Source organism: Caretta caretta, chromosome 24 (genome assembly GCF_965140235.1).
Source record: "Caretta caretta isolate rCarCar2 chromosome 24, rCarCar1.hap1, whole genome shotgun sequence".
Taxonomy (NCBI): Eukaryota; Metazoa; Chordata; order Testudines; family Cheloniidae; genus Caretta; species Caretta caretta.
In genome coordinates, this window is record NC_134229.1 from 17,010,210 (window position 1) to 17,031,466 (window position 21,257).

General features: G+C 59.5%; 3 protein-coding genes across 3 annotated transcripts; all 3 read right to left on the bottom strand.

The window, feature by feature from the left end:
• Nucleotides 1–613: 613 nt before the first annotated feature.
• Nucleotides 614–3,013, bottom strand: LOC125625871 (lens fiber membrane intrinsic protein-like). The gene is made up of 4 exons (XM_048828445.2): nucleotides 2,734–3,013; nucleotides 1,992–2,141; nucleotides 1,632–1,766; nucleotides 614–1,316 (listed from the first exon to the last, which is right to left on the bottom strand). The coding sequence occupies exons 1-4, from the start codon at nucleotides 2,906–2,908 to the stop codon at nucleotides 1,255–1,257; spliced, it is 522 nt and encodes a 173-aa protein (XP_048684402.1). The 5' UTR covers nucleotides 2,909–3,013; the 3' UTR covers nucleotides 614–1,254.
• A 1,850-nt stretch (nucleotides 3,014–4,863) lies between these two features.
• Nucleotides 4,864–9,437, bottom strand: C24H19orf84 (chromosome 24 C19orf84 homolog). The gene is made up of 2 exons (XM_075122753.1): nucleotides 9,358–9,437; nucleotides 4,864–8,075 (listed from the first exon to the last, which is right to left on the bottom strand). Exons 1-2 carry the CDS (start codon nucleotides 9,390–9,392, stop codon nucleotides 6,878–6,880), a joined length of 1,233 nt encoding a protein of 410 aa, XP_074978854.1. The 5' UTR covers nucleotides 9,393–9,437; the 3' UTR covers nucleotides 4,864–6,877.
• A 1,208-nt stretch (nucleotides 9,438–10,645) lies between these two features.
• LOC125625791 (NACHT, LRR and PYD domains-containing protein 12) lies at nucleotides 10,646–20,754 on the bottom strand. Its single transcript, XM_048828295.2, has 8 exons — nucleotides 20,676–20,754; nucleotides 19,074–19,401; nucleotides 16,214–16,306; nucleotides 15,870–15,926; nucleotides 13,665–15,423; nucleotides 12,949–13,035; nucleotides 12,391–12,558; nucleotides 10,646–11,705 (listed from the first exon to the last, which is right to left on the bottom strand). Exons 2-8 carry the CDS (start codon nucleotides 19,399–19,401, stop codon nucleotides 11,399–11,401), a joined length of 2,799 nt encoding a protein of 932 aa, XP_048684252.2. The 5' UTR covers nucleotides 20,676–20,754; the 3' UTR covers nucleotides 10,646–11,398.
• Between the last annotated feature and the right edge of the window lie 503 nt (nucleotides 20,755–21,257).

The window sequence follows — 21,257 nt, forward strand, 5'->3', positions numbered from 1 at the left end:
CATATTTGGAATGTAAAAGTCAAAACGAAACACTTCCACATGACCCAAAGGAAATGATGTGACTTGTCCCTGTTAAAACCCACAAATTCCTGCGAAACATTTTGGTAGCTAGATAGATTTATGCACAAATATGTAATATCGCTTTGGCTTTAGAGCCAGCTTAATTCCTTAAAAACTTGTTATTAAAAAGAAAGGAAATTTAACGTGAGCAAATGTTTGTAAGGGCCTCGCTTGACAGGGGCTTGGTCCACGACTAGAGCTGTCAGATGCTATGAACATACAAATTAATAATAATTTATTTCCAAATATTTAAACCAGTTTAATACCGCTCTGGCACTTGAGACAGTGTAAGTTGCTTTCAAGGATCTTTCCTGCCTTTGACCAAAAACCAACGACATTAAAAAAATTGTTTAAAAAACATTGCTGGGATTTCAGAGGCTTGAACTACAAACGCTGCCAAGTGGTTTAAAACCGTTTTAGGGTTAGAGGCCCTTCAAACAAAGGGTTTCCAAGCACGACTAGTGCTTTTGTGGGTAGAAATCAACACAGGAACAAACCGTTTTAAGGACCTTTATTCTTTGTCTTTAAAAAAAGAAAAGAAAAACCAGGGAAATTCAATGCATAAAACTTTGTTAAAGGCAAAAATCAGAGCTGCCTGGCCAAAGACACAAAACTTTAAAACTACACTTCCTGCTGCTAGGTTGTCTTAGCTCGCGCTACTCAGGAGGGGCACGGAGGTAGAGAGAAATTTCTGAGCAGTTGTAACTCCAGGGGCCAATTTAATTTCACGGCCCGTCTGCTTATCAATCAAAGCTACAGCACAAGTTCACTCAGCATAGGTGCTTGATATTTTAAGTCCGGTTCTAAAGGAAGGATGGTCCTGCCGGGAACTCAGGACACCTGGGTTCCAATTCCCAGCACTGCTGCTGTGTTCCTGTGTGACACTGGGCAGGTCAGTCCCTCTCGCCGTGCCTCAGTTTCCCCCAGGCTGTAAAATGTGGGGTAATCGATGCTTCCCTTTGTCTGATTTGATTTAACGCAATTGGGGGCAGGGGGCTGGCTCTGGTTACATCCGGCACCGAGCGCCGAAGGAGGAAGCTGGCCTGGAATCCGATGAAACGAACGAAGGGCGTTTTCTATGGGGATGTCCCACTGCGGCAGGATGCTGGAAGGCTGGGGGTGGGGAATGGCGAGGTATCACTCGCCCCAGGAGTCAGGTGTCTATCGATTCACTGCAGCGCCATCACGCAGGGTTTAACGCGTCTCAGCCACGCGCTGGCATCCGTGCATCCGATACGCGCACATGTAAAATATCCCTGCGAGGGGGAGAGAGGGGCTGTTTAACAGCACTGAGGAGTCAGGACTCCTGGGTTCTCTGGGAGGGGAGTGGGGTCTAGAGGTTAGAGGAGGGGGGATGCTGGGAGCCAGGACTCCAGGGTTCTATCCCTGGCTATGAGAGGGGGCTACTGGTCAGAGCCAGGGCATTCCTGGACAGTGAGTGTGGAACAAGGAATTGGATGAGGAGAAAGGTCTCCTATTGCCACCCCCAGAGGGGAGAGGCCCCATTGCCCCCCACCCCCACCCTGGGGCTGGATGGGAGCTGGCGACCCCTAGAGGAGAAGGGCCTGTACCTGCGAAGAAGGTCATGAGCAGGGCGACCCAGCCCAGGATGTAAGACCAGGAGAAGCGCCAGTCCCCGAACCGCTTGCCCAGGAAGTTGACGGTAACGCCGGTGTAGACAGCCATGGCCAGCAGGACGAAGAGCGCTGGAGGGGGTGGGGCAGAGAGACTGATGGCAGGACAAGAGGCCAGAGAAACCTCTACACGCGTGGGAAGTGTAACTAGACCACGTGCCCCTCCCAGAGCCGGGAGAGAACCCAGGTGTCCTGGCTCCCAGCCCCTCCCCCCCCCGCTCTAACCACTAGACTCTGCTTCCCTCCTTGTGTCTTGGTGGCCAGCTGGGGTCCCCGCAGCAGTGGGAAGACACTTACTGGAGACGAAGAACGTTATCCCGGCAGCGAACGACCGGTTGAATCTCTCGAAGGTGGACGGGTGGGCGAAGGACAAGATCCCCGTGATGATGCCAGCGAAACACGACAGGGCAGAGAGGATCATGAAGGCCCGGGTGGCGTTCCAGTAGGCTAGATTGGCGAGGAGAAAACACTCAAAACCGCTCTTGTTTAGAAGGGGACGGCTCGCCCGGCACACAGATGCAGCCACCTCTGGGCAGGGCAGCTGGGCAACAGGCACATGTAACTCTGCATGGGGCTGGCTCTCCTGGCACAGAGATGCAGCTGCCCCTGGGGCAGGACAGCTGGGTAACAGCCACACATAACACTGCACAGGGCTGGTTCGCCGGGTGCTGAGATGCAGCCACCTCTGGGGCAGGGCAGTGTGGAACAGCCGCACATAACACCACACGGGGCTGGTTCGCCGGGTGCTGAGATGCAGCCACCTCTGGGGCAGGGCACAGTGGCTGGTTAATTCACAACAATTCAGGAGGGGAAGGAAATGAAAGTCTCAGCTGGAGGGAGGATTTAGGGAAGCTGAATAGAATCGCCCCAGCTGGGGTTTGGCCCAGATCCACGGTTCAAGCCCTGCCTCTTGGAGGAAATGCTAGGACCTCTGGGAGCGCCCCCTAGTGCCACCCTGGGGCATCGGGGCCAGCCCTGCCTGCCAGGGGAGAGCCCCCACCCCGCTCCCTGCAGCACAGCGCCCCCTAGTGGCCCTTACCAATGTTCTCCGTCTGCATGTAGCACTTGCCCACCAGACAGTAGCGCCAGAGGCCCTGGTGGGCCAAGGCCCCCTGGAGCCGGTACTGCACCCAGTAGTCAGTGGCCGTGCAAACCACCAGCAGGATGTTCCCAACCGAGGCGCAGAAAAGACCCCCTGCCATGAAGCTGTACATCCTGCCTGAGCCTGCAGACAGCACGAAGCCGGTTAGAGTTGGGGGCGGGGGCTGGGAGCCAGGACTCCTGGGTTCTGTCCCCGGCTCTGGGAGGGGAGTGGGGTCTCGTGGGTTAGAGCAGTGGGGGCTGGCAGCCAGGACGCCTGGGTTCTGTCCCCGGCTCTGGGAGGGGAGTGGGGTCTCGTGGGTTAGAGCAGTGGGGGCTGGGAGCCAGGACGCCTGGGTTCTGTCCCCGGCTCTGGGAGGGGAGTGGGGTCTCATGGGTTAGCGCAGTGGAGGCTGGGAGCCAGGACGCCTGGGTTCTGTCCCCAGCTCTGGGAGGGGAGCGGGGTCTCGTGGGTTAGAGCAGTGGGGGCTGGCAGCCAGGACGCCTGGGTTCTGTCCCCGGCTCTGGGAGGGGAGCGGGGTCTCATGGGTTAGCGCAGTGGGGGCTGGCAGCCAGGACGCCTGGGTTCTGTCCCCGGCTCTGGGAGGGGAGTGGATCGATAAGTATCGTAGCAGCATAACTGCATGGGTGAGTGGCGGGGGGAGTTTTTCAGGGCCTGTGTGGGCACGTTTGTGTATTAGCGTAGCCAGGCCAGCGTGTGCGCGTGGTGTGGGGTGGTCAGTTGGTTTGTATCCCTGTGTATCAGTGTCTCTCTGCTCCCAGGTCACTGTGTGTGCAGGTCAGAGGGGGAGCCCCTTGGTGGGTCCCTGTGCCCCCTCTCCACCCCCCCCCCCGTTGGTGCCCCCTACCTGTGCCGACCCCAGCGCCCGGCTCTCTGCTCTGCACAGCCCAGAGGCACTCACCCCTCTCCGCACCCAGCCGCCGGCAGCGATTTTGCAGAGGCCGGCAAATCCCTTAATGCCAATGACAAGCCGGGGGGGGGGGGGGGGCCACGGCAGCGACAGGTGGTTCCAGAAGGCCGGGATCTGCAGGCCCAGCACGCCCGCCCTCGGGGAGGCTCAATACAACCTGATGAGTCGGTCAGTTCCATTGAGCCTGCAGCGGCCACGCAGGGGCCTCCCAGGGCAGCGTGGGGGAGAAGGGATGCGGGTGCCCAGGTTTCACACAGGGTCCCCTCGCCAGGTGCTGAGATCCAGGGATCCCTCGCCCAGGGCTCAAATGCAGCCACCTCTGGGGTGAGGCCCCTCCTGATACCCCTCTATTTTCTCCCTACAGGGCTAATTGGATACCAACTCCCCCCCCCCCCCCCCCGTTCCTCTCCCTGCAGTGTGGAGACACCAGCCCAGGGACGGGCTGTGTTCCTTCTGTCCCGCAAAGGAGGGAGCCAGCGGCAAAAGGAAGCCCACTGCTGCCCACTAGAGAAACTGGCCCCCTGAAAACAGGGGCAGATTTTCCTTTCATTCCTGGCACCTCTGAAGCCAGTCCCCCGGCCTGGGGCCAGATGAGAGCCGGCACCCCCTAGAAGGGAAAGGCCCCGTGTCCCATTCCCTGATCCTCTAACTTTCCAAGCAAAGTTCAGCAATATCGACTCACTGAAAACCCAACACAGCCCAAACACAAACAACACCTTTATTCACAACCGCAGAGAACTCAGCCGACGCCAGCGTGTCCTAGGCTGCATTAAATGACAGTTATTCTGAAGCCGCCCGGGGGGCCACTCTCCGGGGTCCAATTCGGGTCCCGGCCACCGCACCCGCTGGGGGGCCCTGGCTTCCGGTCCTAGACTCCCGTCCTGAGGAATCCCATCTCGGTCCCCTTTCAAGACACAACACCCCAGAAGATTGGTGGCTATTTCTTGAGGTAAAACTCACAGACCATGCTAATGATCCCTTAAAAAAAAAAATAAACCAGGGACTTAACGACCCCCAAGCCCCATAACCAAAGGGGAACACTTTGCCCCTCGGATTCTAAGGATGAATGTGAAAGCATCTTCTGCTCTTAACGTCTCAGGGCCTTTGTAAAAAATATCTCCCCCCCCCACCCCACACACACACACACACCATGTGATCATCCCACAATAACGCTCACTGGTGTTCAGACACAGGCCCGTCTCATGCATCATCTGTCAGGGTCAGAAGCCGCTGCTGGAATAGACGTCACATACACGATACCATTTCTCTCCATGATACGGAGATACAGAGCGCCCTTGTCTTCTTGCTAAGTACAGTGTAATTTCTCTGTGCTTTATAGTAAAATGGCAAAGTTGCCCGACTGCATATCTGCACTCCCATAGACCATGCAACAAATACGTGCGATCAGCCAAATTCCCCTTTTTAACCTCTCCACACCACACAAAGTACAGAGCCTGTCAGAGATCACAACAGCATCATTTCTGTGCAACATACATCAGATACGCGATACAATGGACATGCAATATAGATTAAAGCGCTGAATTTCTATTAATGCACCTCTATGTCACATGTGCAACAAGTCGCATGGAAATTAAACCTCTCGATAGCACAAGATAGAGTTCTCTGGGCACTATAATTTCTCTGGGATACCGATGCAATCATCCCAATTCACTATTTTAATCTCTACACATGGCAGACACATTATTTTGGGGAGAAGTATTTTGCATGTAGATCATGACAATATAATTTTGGGGGGGCTCTCTATCATATATGCATGGGCTATATACATTAAACAGGCAAATGTCTATGATTGCATGTATATGTCTTAGATGCAACAAATCAGATTGAAATTTTGTATAAACCCGTGTATAAATCTCTAGCACAAAGACAGAATTCTAGGTGCAATACGATTCCTCTGGGATACACAGCGGTGAAAATGGGGTATTCGAATGATTACTCAATCATCAGTGCAGGAAGTCAAATTCACCATTTTTTCCTTTGTATTGCACAGAAGTTATACGGCAGATATGACACATACAACATATGCAACAAGTGAAATTCACTTTTTCAATCTCTACACAGCCGAGAGAAATTCGATTGCATGTCTAACATCTAGATTTTAGCAATCAATCGACTGTACTCCGAGTTCTGGTGTAGTCAGGCCAGCGACTGGCTCACCCATGTAATCAATACAGACTTCCACAGAGAGCTGAGTTCAAACTCAATCTCCCCAGAGAAACACTTCAACGTGTTCAAACAATGCACAATCCAACTCTCTTTGCAAACACAATTTAACGCTGTCAGGGGGGTCAACTCTAACGAGACTTCCAAACAGCCTGGCTCTTGGGGTGGCTTTAAACCTAGAAAGAAAACCACAAATCTTGAGAAATTCCAAACGTGATGATACAAAGTAAGAGCTCGGGGGCGTGTGGGTAAAAATGCATGGAATATAGATATATTTTTAAACCCAGGACTAATCTCCGGACCTTTGACATCACAAATTTAGGCCCCGACCTTGTGAAGCGAGGCAGGTCACGGCAGATCCCTGCGCGTACGCATCCACTCAATGCTAAGCACTTGACACAAACCACAGCGTTAATTTGCAGAATACGGGGGGGGGCTAATTTTGAGCTTCGGTTTCTAACCCGGACATACAAGCAAAGGTTCAAATTAGTTACAAAATGACACCAAACCCCCGTGACCTGGCACTCTGGGGTAGAAGATAGGGGATTTGGGTTTGTTTCATAACCAAACCTTGGAAAGTAACAAATTCAAAGAGACAAACGCAACAGAAATCTGGCTCCATCTGTTGCTTTTTAGGCAAACCCCCATTTCTGATCATATTTAAACCTAAATCAACATCAAAACCTTTGGACAGAGAAAGACAGGAGCTTTGGAATGGAGGATCTTGGTTAGAAGGCTTGTTGGGGCAGGTTAGGAATGGAGGATCTTGGGTAGAGGGCTAGGAATGGAGGAGGACGGGTAGACCGCTGGAGGATGAAAAAGAACAGGGTTATTAACAAACCAACCCTTGGCAGAACTTGCCCTGCCCAGGGCTGCGGCCTTCGGGCTGAGCCCGGTGGGCTAGTGGAGTCAGCAATGGGTGGCCAGTTTCATGGGAGACCCGTGAGGCCCCAGCCCCCGCAGGGGGGTCTTTCCGTGGCACCGGGCTCACGCACTGTCCTTGTTCTCCGGGGCGGTTCTGGAGACGTCAACGCATCCGGCCACGAAATCGCCGAGCTCAGCAGGCCTCTGGCCACTCGGGCCTCCTCCTCCTTCCGGGGGCCGTGTCCCACGTTCGGCGGCGCCTCCAGGGGGCCCTCTCCCCCGGCGCGGCTCCGAGACGGCGCTGGACCCCTCCTGCAGGTCGGAGAAGAGGTTCTGGAGATAGCTGGAGAAGGAGCCATCCTTGCTCGCTGGGCGGGGCGTTGTCCTCTCCTGGAGGGAGGCCGGTTGAACCTTCGAAGCCACTTGTGGACAAGGGGAAACCCCTGGGGCTGATTTGGGGGACTCCTCATACTCCTTTTCCCAGTCTTCTCCTTCCTGGGAAGCTGGGAGGTTGGGCTGGGAAGACCTGGCTTTCTCCAAGATGCCCCCTCGGGCGCCGGATCCCCTGTAATCTGCCTCCCAGTCTTCCCTGGTGGCTTTGGCTGCCTCGGTTTCCCCTGCGCCGGACCCCCATCTCTTCGCCCCCCCATCAGACCATCTCTTCGCCCCAGCGGCATCCCACGAGCAGCCATCTTGGCTCCGCTTCCTGGCTGCATAATCCGAGCCCTGGGCTCTCCCTGGGCCCCACTGCCCCGCCTTCCGTGGGGCAGAGTCCGCCTCGCCCCACGGCCTCTGCCCCCCCCAGGGGCGAATGAAATCTTTCTGCCTCCTTGCTCGCCAGTTCTCCCCCCAGCCCCTCGGCAACGGGGGCTCTCGCCGGTCCCGTCTCGCAGAGGAGTCCTGCCAATCGCCCTGGCCCCCGGGTATCTCTTGGGAGCAGCCGGCACTGCTCTGCCCCATGGCACCAGACCCACAGCACCCCACATGAGCCGGATGGGGGCCGCAGCAGTAACGTGGCTGGCATCCGCAGCCCGGGGCATGCTGGGGAGGCCCGCCCTGGCCCGTGGCCAACGCCCCGTGACCGCTGGAGAGGGGCGCCTGTGGCAAGGCCGAGTAGGCCCCCAGGAGGGCGCTGTTGAGCAGGTAGGCGAGGGCGTCCAGCCGGACGGGCACGGTGATGGAGGAGAGGGCCCCGGCCGAGGGGCGACCCAAGACCCAAGGCGTGGCAGAGACGGGGGTAGGGCAGGAGGGCATCTTCTCCAGCGCGGTCTGGTCCGAGGTGGGCGGCTCCGTGGGGCTGGGCTCGGTGGGCCTGGGGGAGCTGCGGGGGGAATGGAAAAGGGGGTCAGAGACAGAGAGACCCCACTTGCTCCAACAGGAGATGGGAATTCTGTGCAGGGGGGGGGGTGGCCCGTGGGGGGGGGTTTGTAGGCATGTGAATTTGGGGGGCCGTGTTTGTGGGGTGACCCTGGGTGTGTGTAGGATTTGGGGGGGCTGATGGAATCCCTGTTGGGATGGGGGTTCCCGGTGGGGATGGAGGGGGGTTTCTCATGGGGGGCAGTGGATGGGGTGTTTGTGGGAGGAGGTGCCCTGGCTGGGTGGGGCTGGAGGAAGGGAGACTCTTAAACTGGAAGGTGGGCTCTCACGTGGGGCAGTATGCCCTGGTTGGGGGCTGTAAGGGGGTTGGATGGGAGGCATGGAGGTCTTTGGTTGGGGGGGGGATCTATGGGGCTGAAGTGGGGGTTCCCGTGGATGGAGTCTCTGGGGCTGGATGGGGGTTCCTATGGGAGACAGGTGGTCTGTGGTTGGGGGCGGGTTATGGGATGGAGGGCTGTGGATCCTTGACTGGAGGGCCCCATTGGAAGTCTATGGGGCAGAGAGGGATCCCATGGAGAGCTGGGGGTCCTGTGGGGTCAGGCACCCATGGGGGGTGGGGGTTACTGTTTGGGGGGGTCTCATGGGAGGCTGTGGGTTGGAGGGGAGGTCCCTGGCTGGGGGATCCCGTGGGGAGCTGGAGGTCCTTGCGTGGGGGGCCCCATGGAGAGACTATGGGACAGGGGGGTCCCATTGAGGACTGGGGTATCCTGTGCAGGGCTGAGGTTAGGTATCTTGTGGGGGTTCCTGGCTGGGGGGTCCTGTGGGAGGCTGGGAGTCTGTGGAGCAGAGGGGGGTCCCCTGGGGGACAGGGAGCCTATGGGGTGGAGGGGTCCCTCTGGAGGGTTCCCTGGCTGCGGAGTCATGGGGGGCTGCAGGGGTCCATGGAGGGGCTGGGAAGGATCTATGGGGTGGAGGGGGGTCCTGGCTGGAGGGGTCCCATGGGGAGTCTATGGGCAGAGGGGGGGGTCCCATGGTGGGCTGGTGAGGTCAGGCATCGCATGGGGGGTGGGGGTTCCTGGCTGGGGCCTATGGAGCAGAGGGGGAGGCTGGGGGGGGGTTCCCTAGCTGAGGGTCCCGTGGAGGGTTTGGGGGGGTCTATAGGGTGGAGGGGGGTTCCTGGGGAGTCAATGGTGGGGAGGAGGGGTCCCTGGCTGCAGGGGGCTATGCAGTGGAGGGGGGTTCCGGGGGGGGGGCTATGGGAGAGAGGGCAGGGCCCCGCCCCTCACCGCGCGTTCTGGGCGGCCCCGCTCGGCCCCTCCATGGTCCCAGCTCCGTGGGCGGCACGAACCGCGCAGCGCCACGCGGTGGGGCGTGGCCTAGAAGGGGGAAGGGCGGAGCTTGTGACGAGATGGGGCGGGGCCTGGAGAAAGGCTGCAGGAGCCAGGGCGGAGCTTCTTAGGAGAGGGGCGTGGCCTTGGAGCGCGAGGGGCGGGACCTGAAAATAACTGGGGGAGGGGGGGCGGTGACATAGATGGTAGGGAACCATAGTTCCCTGGGGAGGGGCTTATTGGGATGTGGGTGGGGCCTATGCCTATTTGGGGCGGGGCTTAGCGAGATGGGGCGAGAGGCTCCTAGCTCTGCAGCTTCTCCTGCCAGCTGGGCCCCCCAGGGTAGCTCAGACCCCCCCCCCAATGCGCATAGGAGATGGGGGGTGGGCTCTGCCCCACCGGCAGCTGCTCCTGGCCTGGCCACCCTGGGCTGGGGGAGCTGGCCCAGCAGCCAGTTGCTGCCTATCAGGATTAGTGGGGGGCTGGGCTAATCTGGTTTGTGGGGGGGCAGCCCACTGTGGGGGAGGGAAAGGCCAGGATCAGGCCCCCAGCATGTGGAGAAAAGGATCAGGACCCCCGAGGAGAGGATCAAGCTCTGGTCAGGGGTTAGGCCCTTAATACACAGCAATGGGGGGAGGGAGGGTCCAGCGTGCAGCAAAAAGTGGGGGCAGTTCCCCACATGGGAATCTCACCCGGAACCCCCTTTCCATCCACACACCCCCAGCCTGAGGTCTCTGGGTCAGCAGAGAGGGAGGGGGCGCCAGGCTGTCCGGGAAGGGGGTGCCAGGTGTTTGGGGGTGAACTGGGATTGGACTCCCCAAATATGGGGAATAGGGTGGGGAGAATGGTTCAAGAGGATGTGGGGTATCAGGGTAGGGAAGAGGGCATTGGGGGAGTTTGAAGGGTCTTCCTAGGGAATATGGGGGGCAGTAGGGGGGCCAGGCTAGACTGGGTCAACCCCAGGATTTAGGGGTGGGATGATCTGTCACCCTCTACCCCATCCATCCAGAGACTCCCTAAGCTAACTGGGACGATATTTCACCATAGCACCACCTAATAAGCCGCCGAGGGGCATCGGAGCCAGCCCTGACTGCCAGGGGAGAGCCCCCATCCCGCCCTGCTCCCTGCAGCACAGCACCCCCTAGCGCCATGCTGGGGCATCGGCGTCAGCCCCCAGGCCTCGAGCTCTGAGGGGCAACAGCAGTACATACAATGACTAGTAATACAAATTTATTTATTTCCAATATTTACCAATATCCCCCTTTTTTAAGGGGGATTTATATAAAAACATTCCCATCCTGGAGCCAGTTTATACTGAAATTAGCAGAGGAGCCGTGGATCTGATGATGTACTCACTACTGCTCCCTTTGGCAGGGAAGTAGATATGTTCTAGCGTGTGTCATGTCCCCTATAGTGCTCAGAATGAGAGGGATTCTCCGTAACTCCCAGGCGCTGGCAGCTGGGTTCTGTCCCAGTTCTTGCTGTGAAATTCCCAGGCAGACCCTTCCTATCCCGCCCCACACCCTCTGCCAGTTTATCTCCATGCCCTGCAGATGAGGGAGAAGGGGGTTCAGACTCCACGGTGTATCTACCCCTCAGCCTCTCTGCTGGGGCTAGCGGCAATGGGGATGCTTAATGTCCATGGGGTGGGGAGTGTGATGGGGCTGCCTGCCCTACTGGGAACGGAGCTGAGAACCTCGCCGTTCATTACACACAGCCATTCAGATGGGAATAATCTGGGTTCGGATGGGAGCCGGCGCCCCCGAGAGGGGAAAGTCCCGTTCCCCACCCTCCTGAGCCAGCCCGTCCCCTGACGTGGGGCTGGATGGGCGCCGGCACCCCCTAGAGAGGAAACACCCCGTGTCCTGTTTCCAGCTCCCTCAAACACCTTAGTTACCCTACAGCTTTACCCAGATGGCATCACGGGGGATCTCAGTGGGTGTCTCCCCCCGGTGGCGGGAAGGAGCCTAGCAGTGAGACTTGCAGCTCCTAGCACCTTTCACTCCTTCTCCCCCAGGAGGGCGCTGATCTCTCTCCTCAGCTCTCGGATTCGGGCCTGGGCCTCGGGGCTGGCCCTGGCTTCGTCCAAGTTCCGGAGGACGGAGACGATGCAGCGCAAGGCATCGGCGTTCTTCACGGCGTCCATCTGGTCGGGGTCGGCCTTGATCTCTTCCACCCAGTCCAGGTAGGCCTGGAGCAGGCCCATGTCGCTCTCAAACGTGCTGATCACCTTCAGGCCTGGCTTGCGACGGCTCAGCTCCGACAGCGTCTGCTGCCCAGCCTCGCTCAGCCGGTTCCCCACGACGCTGCCCAGGGGCGGGGGACAATAGTCAGGGGATCGCAGAGATGCAGCTGCATCTGGGGTGCAGTGGCCGATTTTTATTGGGGTTGCTCGCCAGGGGCTGGCAGGGATGGAGCCGTTGTATATACTGGGCGCTGAGATTCGGCTGCTGCTGGGGTGGGGCACGAGGGCTGGTTGTACAGGGATCCCTCACTCAACTCTGAAATGCGGCCGCCTCTGGGGTGGGGCGTGCAGGCTGTTTATACAAGGACCCTCACCCGGGGCTGAGATGCAATATTAAGGTCAGAACTGACGGCCAGGGGAGATTCCCCAGCCCACCCCCTGAAATCATAGAATATCAGGGTTGGAAGGGACCTCAGGAGGTCATCTAGTCCAACCCCCTGCTCAAAGCAGGACCAATCCCCAATCTTTGCCCCAGATCCCTAATTGGCCCCCTCAAGGATTGAACTCACAACCCTAGGTTTAACAGGCCAATGCTCAAACCACTGAGCTATCCTCCCCCTGCAACACAGCGCCCCCTAGCGCTGCCCTGGGGCATTGGGCCCAGCCCTGACTGCCAGGGGAGATTCCCCATCCCACCCCCTGCAGCACAGCGCCCCCTAGCGCCGCCCAGGGGCATCGGGGCCAGTCCGGACCACGAGGGGAGAGCACAGCACAGCGCCCCCTGCAGGGCAGCAGCAGGCACTCACGTCAGGAGCCGGAGGGTGCTGTTGGCCAGGAGGCAGGGTAGCATGTTGTCCAGGCCGCTGTCAGTGATGCTGGTGATGTCCAGGTACAGCTCCTCCAGGGTGCGATTCTCCCTCAGGGCCTCCCACAGCCGCCTCGCCCCCTCCGAGCCCAGACAGTTCCCGCACAGGCTGCGGGGAAGCAGAGTGACAGGATCCACCTGATGGCTCAGAAATCCCCCCCAGCCCGATGACTCTGGGTGCGTCCCGCTCCCCTGCCCCAGAGATGGGGGCTCGCTCCCCGTAGCCCAGCCAGCCCTTGGCATCTCTTTTGGGCTGCCAGCAAAGGGGTCGGTTAGTATCGGAGATGGGAAGATGGTCCCTGTTCCTGCTGGGAAATGGGCTGAGACCTGGCAAACTCAATTCCCATATGGAGCTAGAGGGGCCAAAGCCCATTTCCTGCCCCCCTGAGCCAGCCAGTCCCCATGCTGGGGCTGGTTCAGAGCTGGCACCCCCTAGGGGGGAAAGGTCCCATGCCCCATTGCCCCCGAGCCAGCCCGCCCTCCGCCCTGGGTCACTCACAGCAGCCGTTTCACTTGGCACTGTGGGGATCTCAGCACCTCGGCCTCGATGACGGCTGCCTCCTTGTCCAGAGAATTATAGCGCAGCCTGTGGAGGAGTGGACAGCGTGAGAGGGGACCGGAGCACCGGGTAACCCCTGCTCCCGGAGTCTGGGGCAGAACCCAGGAGTCCTGGCTCCCACTCTAGCCACTAGGCCCCCTCCCCTCCCAGGGCTGGGGATAGAACCCAGGAGTCCTGACTCCCAGCCTCCCTGCTCTAACCACTAGGCCCCCTCCCCTCCCAGAGCTGGGGAAAGAACCCAAGAGTCCTGACTCCCAGCCCCTTGTTCTAACCACTAGACCCCACTCCACTCCCAGAGCCAAGGATAGAACCCAGGCATCCTGGCTTCCAGCCACCCCCCGTTCTAACCATTAGACCCCCACACCTCTCCCACAGCCAGGGAGAGAACCCAGGAGTCCTGACTCCCAGCCCCCCCCCGCTCTAACCACTAGACCCCACACCCCTCCCACAGCCAGGGAGAGAACCCAGGAGTCCTGACTCCCAGCCCCCCCCGCTCTAACCATTAGACCCCCACACCTCTCCCACAGCCAGGGAGAGAACCCAGGAGTCCTGACTCCCAGCCCCCCCCCCCGCTCTAACCACTAGGCCCCCTCCCAGAGCTGGGGATAGAACCCAGGAGTCCTGGGTGTCACATGCACCCCCACCCCCACACTCACTGCAGCGTCTCGCAGCGGTGCAGCAGCCCCCGGATCCTGCGCAGCCCGGCCATGCCCAGGTTGCTGTAACTCAGGTTGAGGTTCTTCACCCGCCCGGGCTCCGAGGCCCCCAGCACATAGGCCAGGGCGGCGCAGTCGGCTGGGTTGAGGGTCACCTTGAAGAGGTTGACGTCCTCCAGCTCGCGGGCCACCCGGCCCGTCACCCCCTCCTGGCGCAGCTCAGCCACGCAGTGCAGGAGCGAGAGAAGGCGCCGCTCGGTGTCTCCTCTGAGCTTCCTCCCCAGCCAGTCGGCCACGGGCCCCAGCACGTCTCCGGAGAAGCCTCCGGCCAACCCCTTCAGCCTCCCCTCCAGCCTGGAGGTCAGCAGCCCCATGAAGAACCTGGCGAACATCTGGAGATTGTCCCACCGAGACTGGTGGCCCCTCAGGAGCTGCCGGGTGGAGTTGAGGAGACTGGATTCGCCTGGTGACGTCCAGGAGGGCTCCGGGTCCCCATCCCGCTGAGCTGATCCCTCCCACCAGAGATCCAGGCAGGGCATGAGGTCCTCAGCACCAGGATCCAGGGCAGCCACGCAGTACAGCGCGGCCAGGAACTCCTGCACTGTCAGGTGGAAGAAGCAATAGACCTGCTGGTCTTCCCCAGAGAAGATGGGGTTGAAGAAAGTGCCCGGAAGGTCTTGGGGGTTGAATCCGAATTCCCGCAGCTCAGCCGGGGTGAAGAGGATCTTCCCGGCCAACAGGGTGGCGTACGCCAGGTGCCCCAGACGCAGGACCAGCTGCCCGGCGCCCGGCTCCGGAGACCAGCTGTGCCCCAGGATGGTGGTCAAATAGCAGCAATAGACCTCAGTGATGGTGGTGGGTGGAGAGGGGTCAGCCGCCTGGCGAGCAGGGAAGAACTCCCCCAGGGCGGTGCACAAAATGAAGCAATAGAGGGGGATGAAACACAGCCCGGCTAAGCCTTGGTGGCCGGAGATGTAGCCCTGCACGGCAGCAGCTCGCTCGGCATCCCGGAAGAACCGGCGGAAGTAGTCCTCCACCTGGTCCTCGTCAAAGCCGAGGATCAGCAAGTGGCGATCAAAGGGGATGCCGGAGAGGGCCGGGCACGGCCGGGACGTCACCACGACGGCTGCCCCGGGCAGCAGGGTCCCGTCGATGAGTCCCCGCACCAGCTCCTTGACGTGGGCCGGGTGGCCGGGCCGGTGGCGGGCAGTTCCGCCGTCCAACGGGTGCCGGAATTCATCCAAGCCGTCCACGAGGACGAGGAGGTCCCCGGGCCGCGCCAGCAGCTCGGGTAGCACCTCCTGGAGGTGGGGGCGCTTGGCGCAGATCAGCCCCTCCAGGGTGACAGGGCTGGGCACCAGGCTGAGCTCCTGGCAGGAGAAATCCAAGGCACAGAGGGGGCCCTGGAAAGCCGCGCCCAGAGCCCAGTCGTGCAGGATCTTCTGCACGGTCACGCTCTTGCCGATGCCGGCGGCGCCGCTCAGGGCCACCCGGCGGGGGGCCTGGGTCTCGGTGGGCAGCGGGGCCAGGAGGTGGCGCAGGGGGAGCCGGCGGGGGGCATGGAGCGGGAGGAGGCGGGTGCGGCGGGCGGCCAGGGCCAGGTGCTCGTGCCCGGGGGGCGCGGCAGGGCCGGGGTGGTCCAGCAGCAGCAGTGGGGTGTAGCGGATCTCGAGGGGGCTGCAGGAGCGGACGTCACAGGTGTTAGTGCACAGCTGCTGGGTGTGCAGCAGCAGGGAGGCCCGGTGGCGCTGCAGGACAGCTGGGAAGAAGCGGGGGACGGGGTCATGTGTCTGCACTCCTGCCCCCTGGACCTGCCCCTCACACCTCGATCTGCCCCCCATCTCCTCCAGCCCTCCCAGCCCCTGGTCCTTCTGCAACTCCCCCATCTCTCCCCCCCAATCCCCGCTCCCCCAGGCCCCGCTCAACCCCCATCTTTGCCCCCAATCCCTCTGCAACTCCCCCATCTCTGCCCCCAAATCCTCCCCTCAACCCCCATCTCTGCCCCTGCCTTGCCCCCAACCCCAAGATCCTCTCCCAACTCCCCTAACCCGACCCACCAGCCCTGGCCCTGCCCCCAACCCTCTCTCCAACCTCTCTGTCCCTTCCCCCCCAACTTTCCCTCCCTTCCCCGGCCCCTCTGTCACCCCAACTCTCTCCCCTCCTCCCAACACCCTGACCTCCCTCCCCAGCGCCCTCACTCCATACCTTTCAGCGGGGCGCTTGGAGCCTTTCGGAAGTTCAGGTTCCCGGTGCGCTCCCCACCTGTCGGACAAGGGACAAGTGTACTTCTTGCTTGGGTGGAGGAACCAGATCCGGGCCCCAGAGCTGGGCTGTGCCAAGCCTCTCCCTGCCCACACCTCCTCCATGACATCCTGCTGTGGCCTCAGAACTGGCGAGAGACCCCAGGAGTTCTGGCTCCCGGCCCCCCCTGCTCTAATCCACTAGACCCCACTCCCCTCCCAGCCTATGTCTTGGGCTGATGATCCCTCACTGATAAGGTGTTGTTCCTGAGGTTGGTTGGTGGGGTGGGGGTGGTGGGGGAGTCTCACCTGGCGGCTCTGGGGTTGGTTCATATTTCTTGGTGTTTTTCCGCAGGATTTTCCTCAGGAATGTGTGGTTGGATTTTGGAGGTTTGGGATTGTCTGCGAAAGAGATGGATGGGGATCAAAATAGTGGTTGGTTGGGTGGATGCCTATAAAAAGAGAGAGTTGGCTGTATGAATATTAAAGAAAGGAGGCTGAATGTGTGGCTGGATGGATATCAAAAGGAGAGTCAAATGGATGAATAGATACAAGAGAAAGATGGACAGATGGAAGGCTGGAGGTGCGGGTGGATGGACGTAAAGAAGACGGATGGATGGGTGGAAGGTTGGATGAATGGAAGGCTGGATGGGTAGATGGATGGAAGGTTGGATGTGTGGAGGAATGGCTATAAAGAAGATGGATGGATGGGTGGAAGGTAGGATGAATGGAAGGCTGGATGGGTAGATGGATGGAAGGTTGGATGTGTGGAGGAATGGCTATAAAGAAGATGGATGGATGGGTGGAAGGTTGCATGGGTGGAAGGCTGGATGCGTAGATGGATGGAAGGTTGGATGCATGGCTGGAGGGATATAAAAGAGATGGATGGATATAAAAAGGGTGGTTAGCTGGGAGAAAGGTTGGATGTGTGGAGGGATAGCTATAAAGGAGATGGGATGAGGCTGAGAAGGGGCCAGGTAACCGGGTAGGCCACAGCTGAGGGGAACTGGGTGCCAAAGTAACCCCTGACTGGTAATGGAGCCTGGTGAGCGGGAACAGGCGGGGTGGGATAAAGCCAGGAAGCTGGCAGCAGAAGGGTGTTAGGATATAGATATTCAGGCCTGTCTGTAAAGGCCGATACTCTAAGAATTGAGGTGTATTCTTATCACTTAGCTAATTCTAGAGGTATAAAAGAAAGACTCAAAATCGCTGGCTGCCGGTGTAAGGGCCTTTTCATACTGTGACAGTCTGAGGCCCTGTTCTTAGGCTCAGGCCTGTGGCTAAGCAGCAGAGGCAGCCATAAGCTGGGAAGCGACCGGGCACCTCCTCACATCCCAAACTAGTCCCATTGAAAGAAGGTGCCCTGGGGCTGTTAGGATACAATCCTGTCCTGATAGTGCCCATCGCCTCCAGAGAAAGGGAAGTGCCTAGAAGATGTAAAAGGCAACTTAGTTTGATAGCATCCTGTCTGGCAAGAACTCACTTCTCAATAGCTGGGGTGTGAAATCCTCATTTCGGTGTTCTGTCACTGTCGGCCCCATTTCCCCATTGTTTGTCTGTATAATCTCTGTCTGGTTCTGTGATTGTTTCTGTCTGCTGTATAATTAATTTTGCTGGGTGTAAACTAATTAAGGTGGTGGGATATCATCGGTTACATAATCATGTTACAATATGTTAGGATTGGTTCCTTAAATTTCAGGAAAATGACTGGTTAAGGTATAGCTAAGCCAAACTCAAGTTTTACTATATAGTCTGCAGTCAATCAGGAAGTGGAGGGGTGTGTGGGTGGGGGAGATGGGAACAGGGAATGGGGGTAAGAAAATTGGAATCATGTTTTGCTAAAGGAGGAAATGGGAACAAGGAATGGGGGTGAGGAAATTGGAATCAGGTTTTGCTAAAGGGGGAAATGGGAACAGAGAATGGGGGTGAGGAAATTGGAATCAGGTTTTGCTAAGGGCGGGGGGAATGGGAACAGGGACACAGGTGTAAGGCTCTGTGGTGTCAGAGCTGGGAAGGGGGACACTAAGGAAGGAAACTGGAATCATGTTTGCTGGAAGTTCACCCCAATAAACATCGAATTGTTTGCACCTTTGGACTTTGGGTACTGTTGTTCTCTGTTCATGTGAGAAGGACCAGGGAAGTAAGCGGGTGAAGGAATAAGCCCCCTAACAAAGGGGGCTGCAGGGAAGGCACCTGCAGCCGCTGTCTGGACATTAGCGAGGGAAGGAAGGAAGCCGGAGAGAGGGGCAGGGAAAGGGCAGCGAGGTTTGAGATGGGGCAGACCTTGGCTGTGGATCAGGAGGTTGCTGGGCTGGAACGGGAATAGAGGCCGGGCCCGGGGAAGTGGTGCCACCTGGGCAGGGACTGAGAAGACAGCTGGAGACAGCTACTGTGGAAAGATTTTGATGCCCTGGAAGGGGGAAACCCCCGAGTGCCCTGCCAGAGGGCCGAGCTGTGCAGGGAGAGCACCTGGAGTCTGAGAGAGAGAGGCAGCAGGGTGCCCTACCCACGGCAGAAGGGGCATCGGACCTGGAAAGCGCTAATCCTCCAAGCGGCCAGGAGGAGGCGCTCCAGGGGTGAGTAGAGAACCCGGTGACGGATGGATAGCTGGGTGCAAGGTTGCATGGGTGGGTGGATGGATGGATATAAAGATGGATAATTGGATGTATGTATGGGTAGCTGTAAAAGAAGGATGGATGGAAAGTTGGATGGGTGGAAGGTTGGATGGGTGGGTGGGTGGGTGGAAATAGAGATGGGTGGGTGGAAATAGAGACAGATGGGTGGATGGAAAAAGAGAAGGGCTGGGTGGATGGCAAGGCTGGCTGGGCACAGAAGGATGGAAGAATGATGGATATCAAACAGGCTGTAGGGACGGCAGGTTGGAGGGACATAAAAACACGGCTGGCCAGGTGGATGGCTATCAAAGAAAGCCGGGTAGACGGAGGGATGGTTGAAGGCGGAAGCTGGAGGAAGGGACGGGAAAGACACCAGGACACAGCGATGGAGTCCGTGCCCCGTCAAGGCTGACGTGAGGCGGAACGTTTCGGCGTTCCTGTGATTTCCCCCAAATTTCAGATCCAGCCCCCCGTGCCTCTCCCCCCGCAAGCCAGGCAGCACCCCGCCCTGGGCTGGGTGGGAACTGGCACCCCCGGGAGGGGGGGCCCCGTACCTGGCTGCAGTGGAGGCCACGGTCTCCTTTTCTCAGGGTACTTCTCCTCCAGCCATTGCTGAAGCTCGGCACCATATTCCTCCTGCAGCTCCCGCAGCGCCTCCAGGAAGCACCGGCTCCGCTCGGCCCCCTGGCTGACCCACTCGAGCAGCGCAATGACCTGGTTGGCCTGAGGGGCCGTCTCCAGCAAGGCGAAGTACTCCGCCTGGCTCAGCGCCTCCCTGTCGTGGAGCCGACGCAGCAGGGGCTGGGGGCTCCCCTGGAGCCAGCGGAGCAGGGGCTCCCGGTGCTGCTGGATCAGCTGGGGGAAATGCTGGGGGGCAGGCATCTGCTGGGGAGAGATGGAGAGAGAACCCAGGGGTCGTGGCTCCCAGCCGCCCCTGCTCTGACCACTAGCCCCCACTCCACTCCCAGAGCCAGGGAGAGAACCCAGGACTCCTGGCTCCCAGCCCCCCTGCTCTGACCACTAGCCCCCACTCCCCTCCCAGAGCCAGGGGTAGAACCCAGGATTCCTGGCTCCCAGCCCCCCTGCTCTGACCACTAGCCCCCACTCCCCTCCCAGAGCCAGGGAGAGAACCCAGGATTCCTGGCTCCCAGCCCCCCTGCTCTGACCACTAGCCCCCACTCCCCTCCCAGAGCCAGGGAGAGAACCCAGGACTCCTGGCTAACAGCTCCCCTGCTCTGACCACTAGCCCCCACTCTCCTCCCAGAGCCGGGGTAGAACCCAGGACTCCTGGCTCCCAGCCCCCCTGCTCTGACCACTAGCCCCCACTCCCCTCCCAGAGCCAGGGAGAGAACCCAGGATTCCTGGCTCCCAGCCCCCCTGCTCTGACCACTAGCCCCCACTCCTCTCCCAGAGCCAGGAAAATGCTATTCATAGTCTAAATTGGAGGGGCGAGTGCCCCGTCCTGAGCCCCACCCTGCAGCACAGTGCCCCCTAGCACCATTGGGGCCAGCCCTGACCGCTGGGGGAGAGCCCCCGACCCTGCAGCTGGTCTCCCATCCAGTCACCCACCCAGCTGATCCCGGCTTGGCAGCTCAGGTGGCCTGTGACCCTTATTCAGTGAGCAGGGAATGGGGCAGTGAAGGGGTGGATGGTGATGTGGGGAGGGCGGGGCGTCTTATCTCCACTCCTCCAAGGAGCTGACAACTTGACCTTCATTCCACTAATACAGCCCTCCAGTAACTGAGATGGGGGTGGCGTGGCTGCTGGGTGGGGGGGCAGGGAATGGGGCACGGGGCCTTTCACCTCTCAGGGGCGCCAGCTCTGATCCAGCCCCAGTGGGGGATTCTCTCTGGGCTCCTTCAGTGTCATGGCCCTGCCTGTGAACTGAGTGTGTCCAGTCTCAGCCCTGTCCCAGGGAGAGGGACCCCCCCACCACACACACACACGGGAGCTAACCGCCCCCTTGCCAGCAGACAAGGTGAGGGCTGGATCTGGGCCATGGGGCCTGAACTCCCAGCCCCACCCCCGTTCTAACCCACTAGACCCCCACTTTCCCCTGAGCTGGGATAGAACCCAGGAGTCCAGGCCCCCTCCCAACCCCCTCTGCTCTAACCACTAGACCCCATCCCACATCCGGGCAGTGGTGTGGGTCCTACCTGGGTCCAGCTGTTCCCTAGCTGGGTCTGTACAGTCCCTGAGCCCTGCTGTTCCCGGCCCGGCAGGGATGTCACCTCTCTCCTGAGCAACCTTTGACTCAATCATTAACCACAATCAGCAAAGGCCTTGCTGGGTAATAGCCCCTCCCTCCCTGGGTGAGAGCAGGGGGCTGGGAGCCAGGACTCCTGGGTTCTCTCCCCAGCTCTGGGAGGGGAGTGGGGTCTAGTGGTGGGAGGGGGAGGGTCTCGGAGCCAGGACTCCTGGGTTCTCCCCCTGGCTCTGGGAGGGGAGTGGGGTCTAGTGGGGGGGGGGGGTCTCGGAGCCAGGACTCCTGGGTTCTCCCCCTGGCTCTGGGAGGGGAGTGGGGTCTAGTCGTTAGAGCAGGAAGTGTTGCTGAGGTCTGTGCTTTTAATAGCTGGTAACAGGGGAAGCAGTTTGAGGGGGAAGGGCTGGGCCCAGCCTGGGGCAGGGGGAGGAAGTGGGGTTCTGGGGGGCTGTGCAGGGAGCTCTGTGTTTTTCCTTGGTGCGGCGTCTGCTCTGGTCCCCACTAGCCACCTGGCAACGAGCCCTCCCCCAGCTCT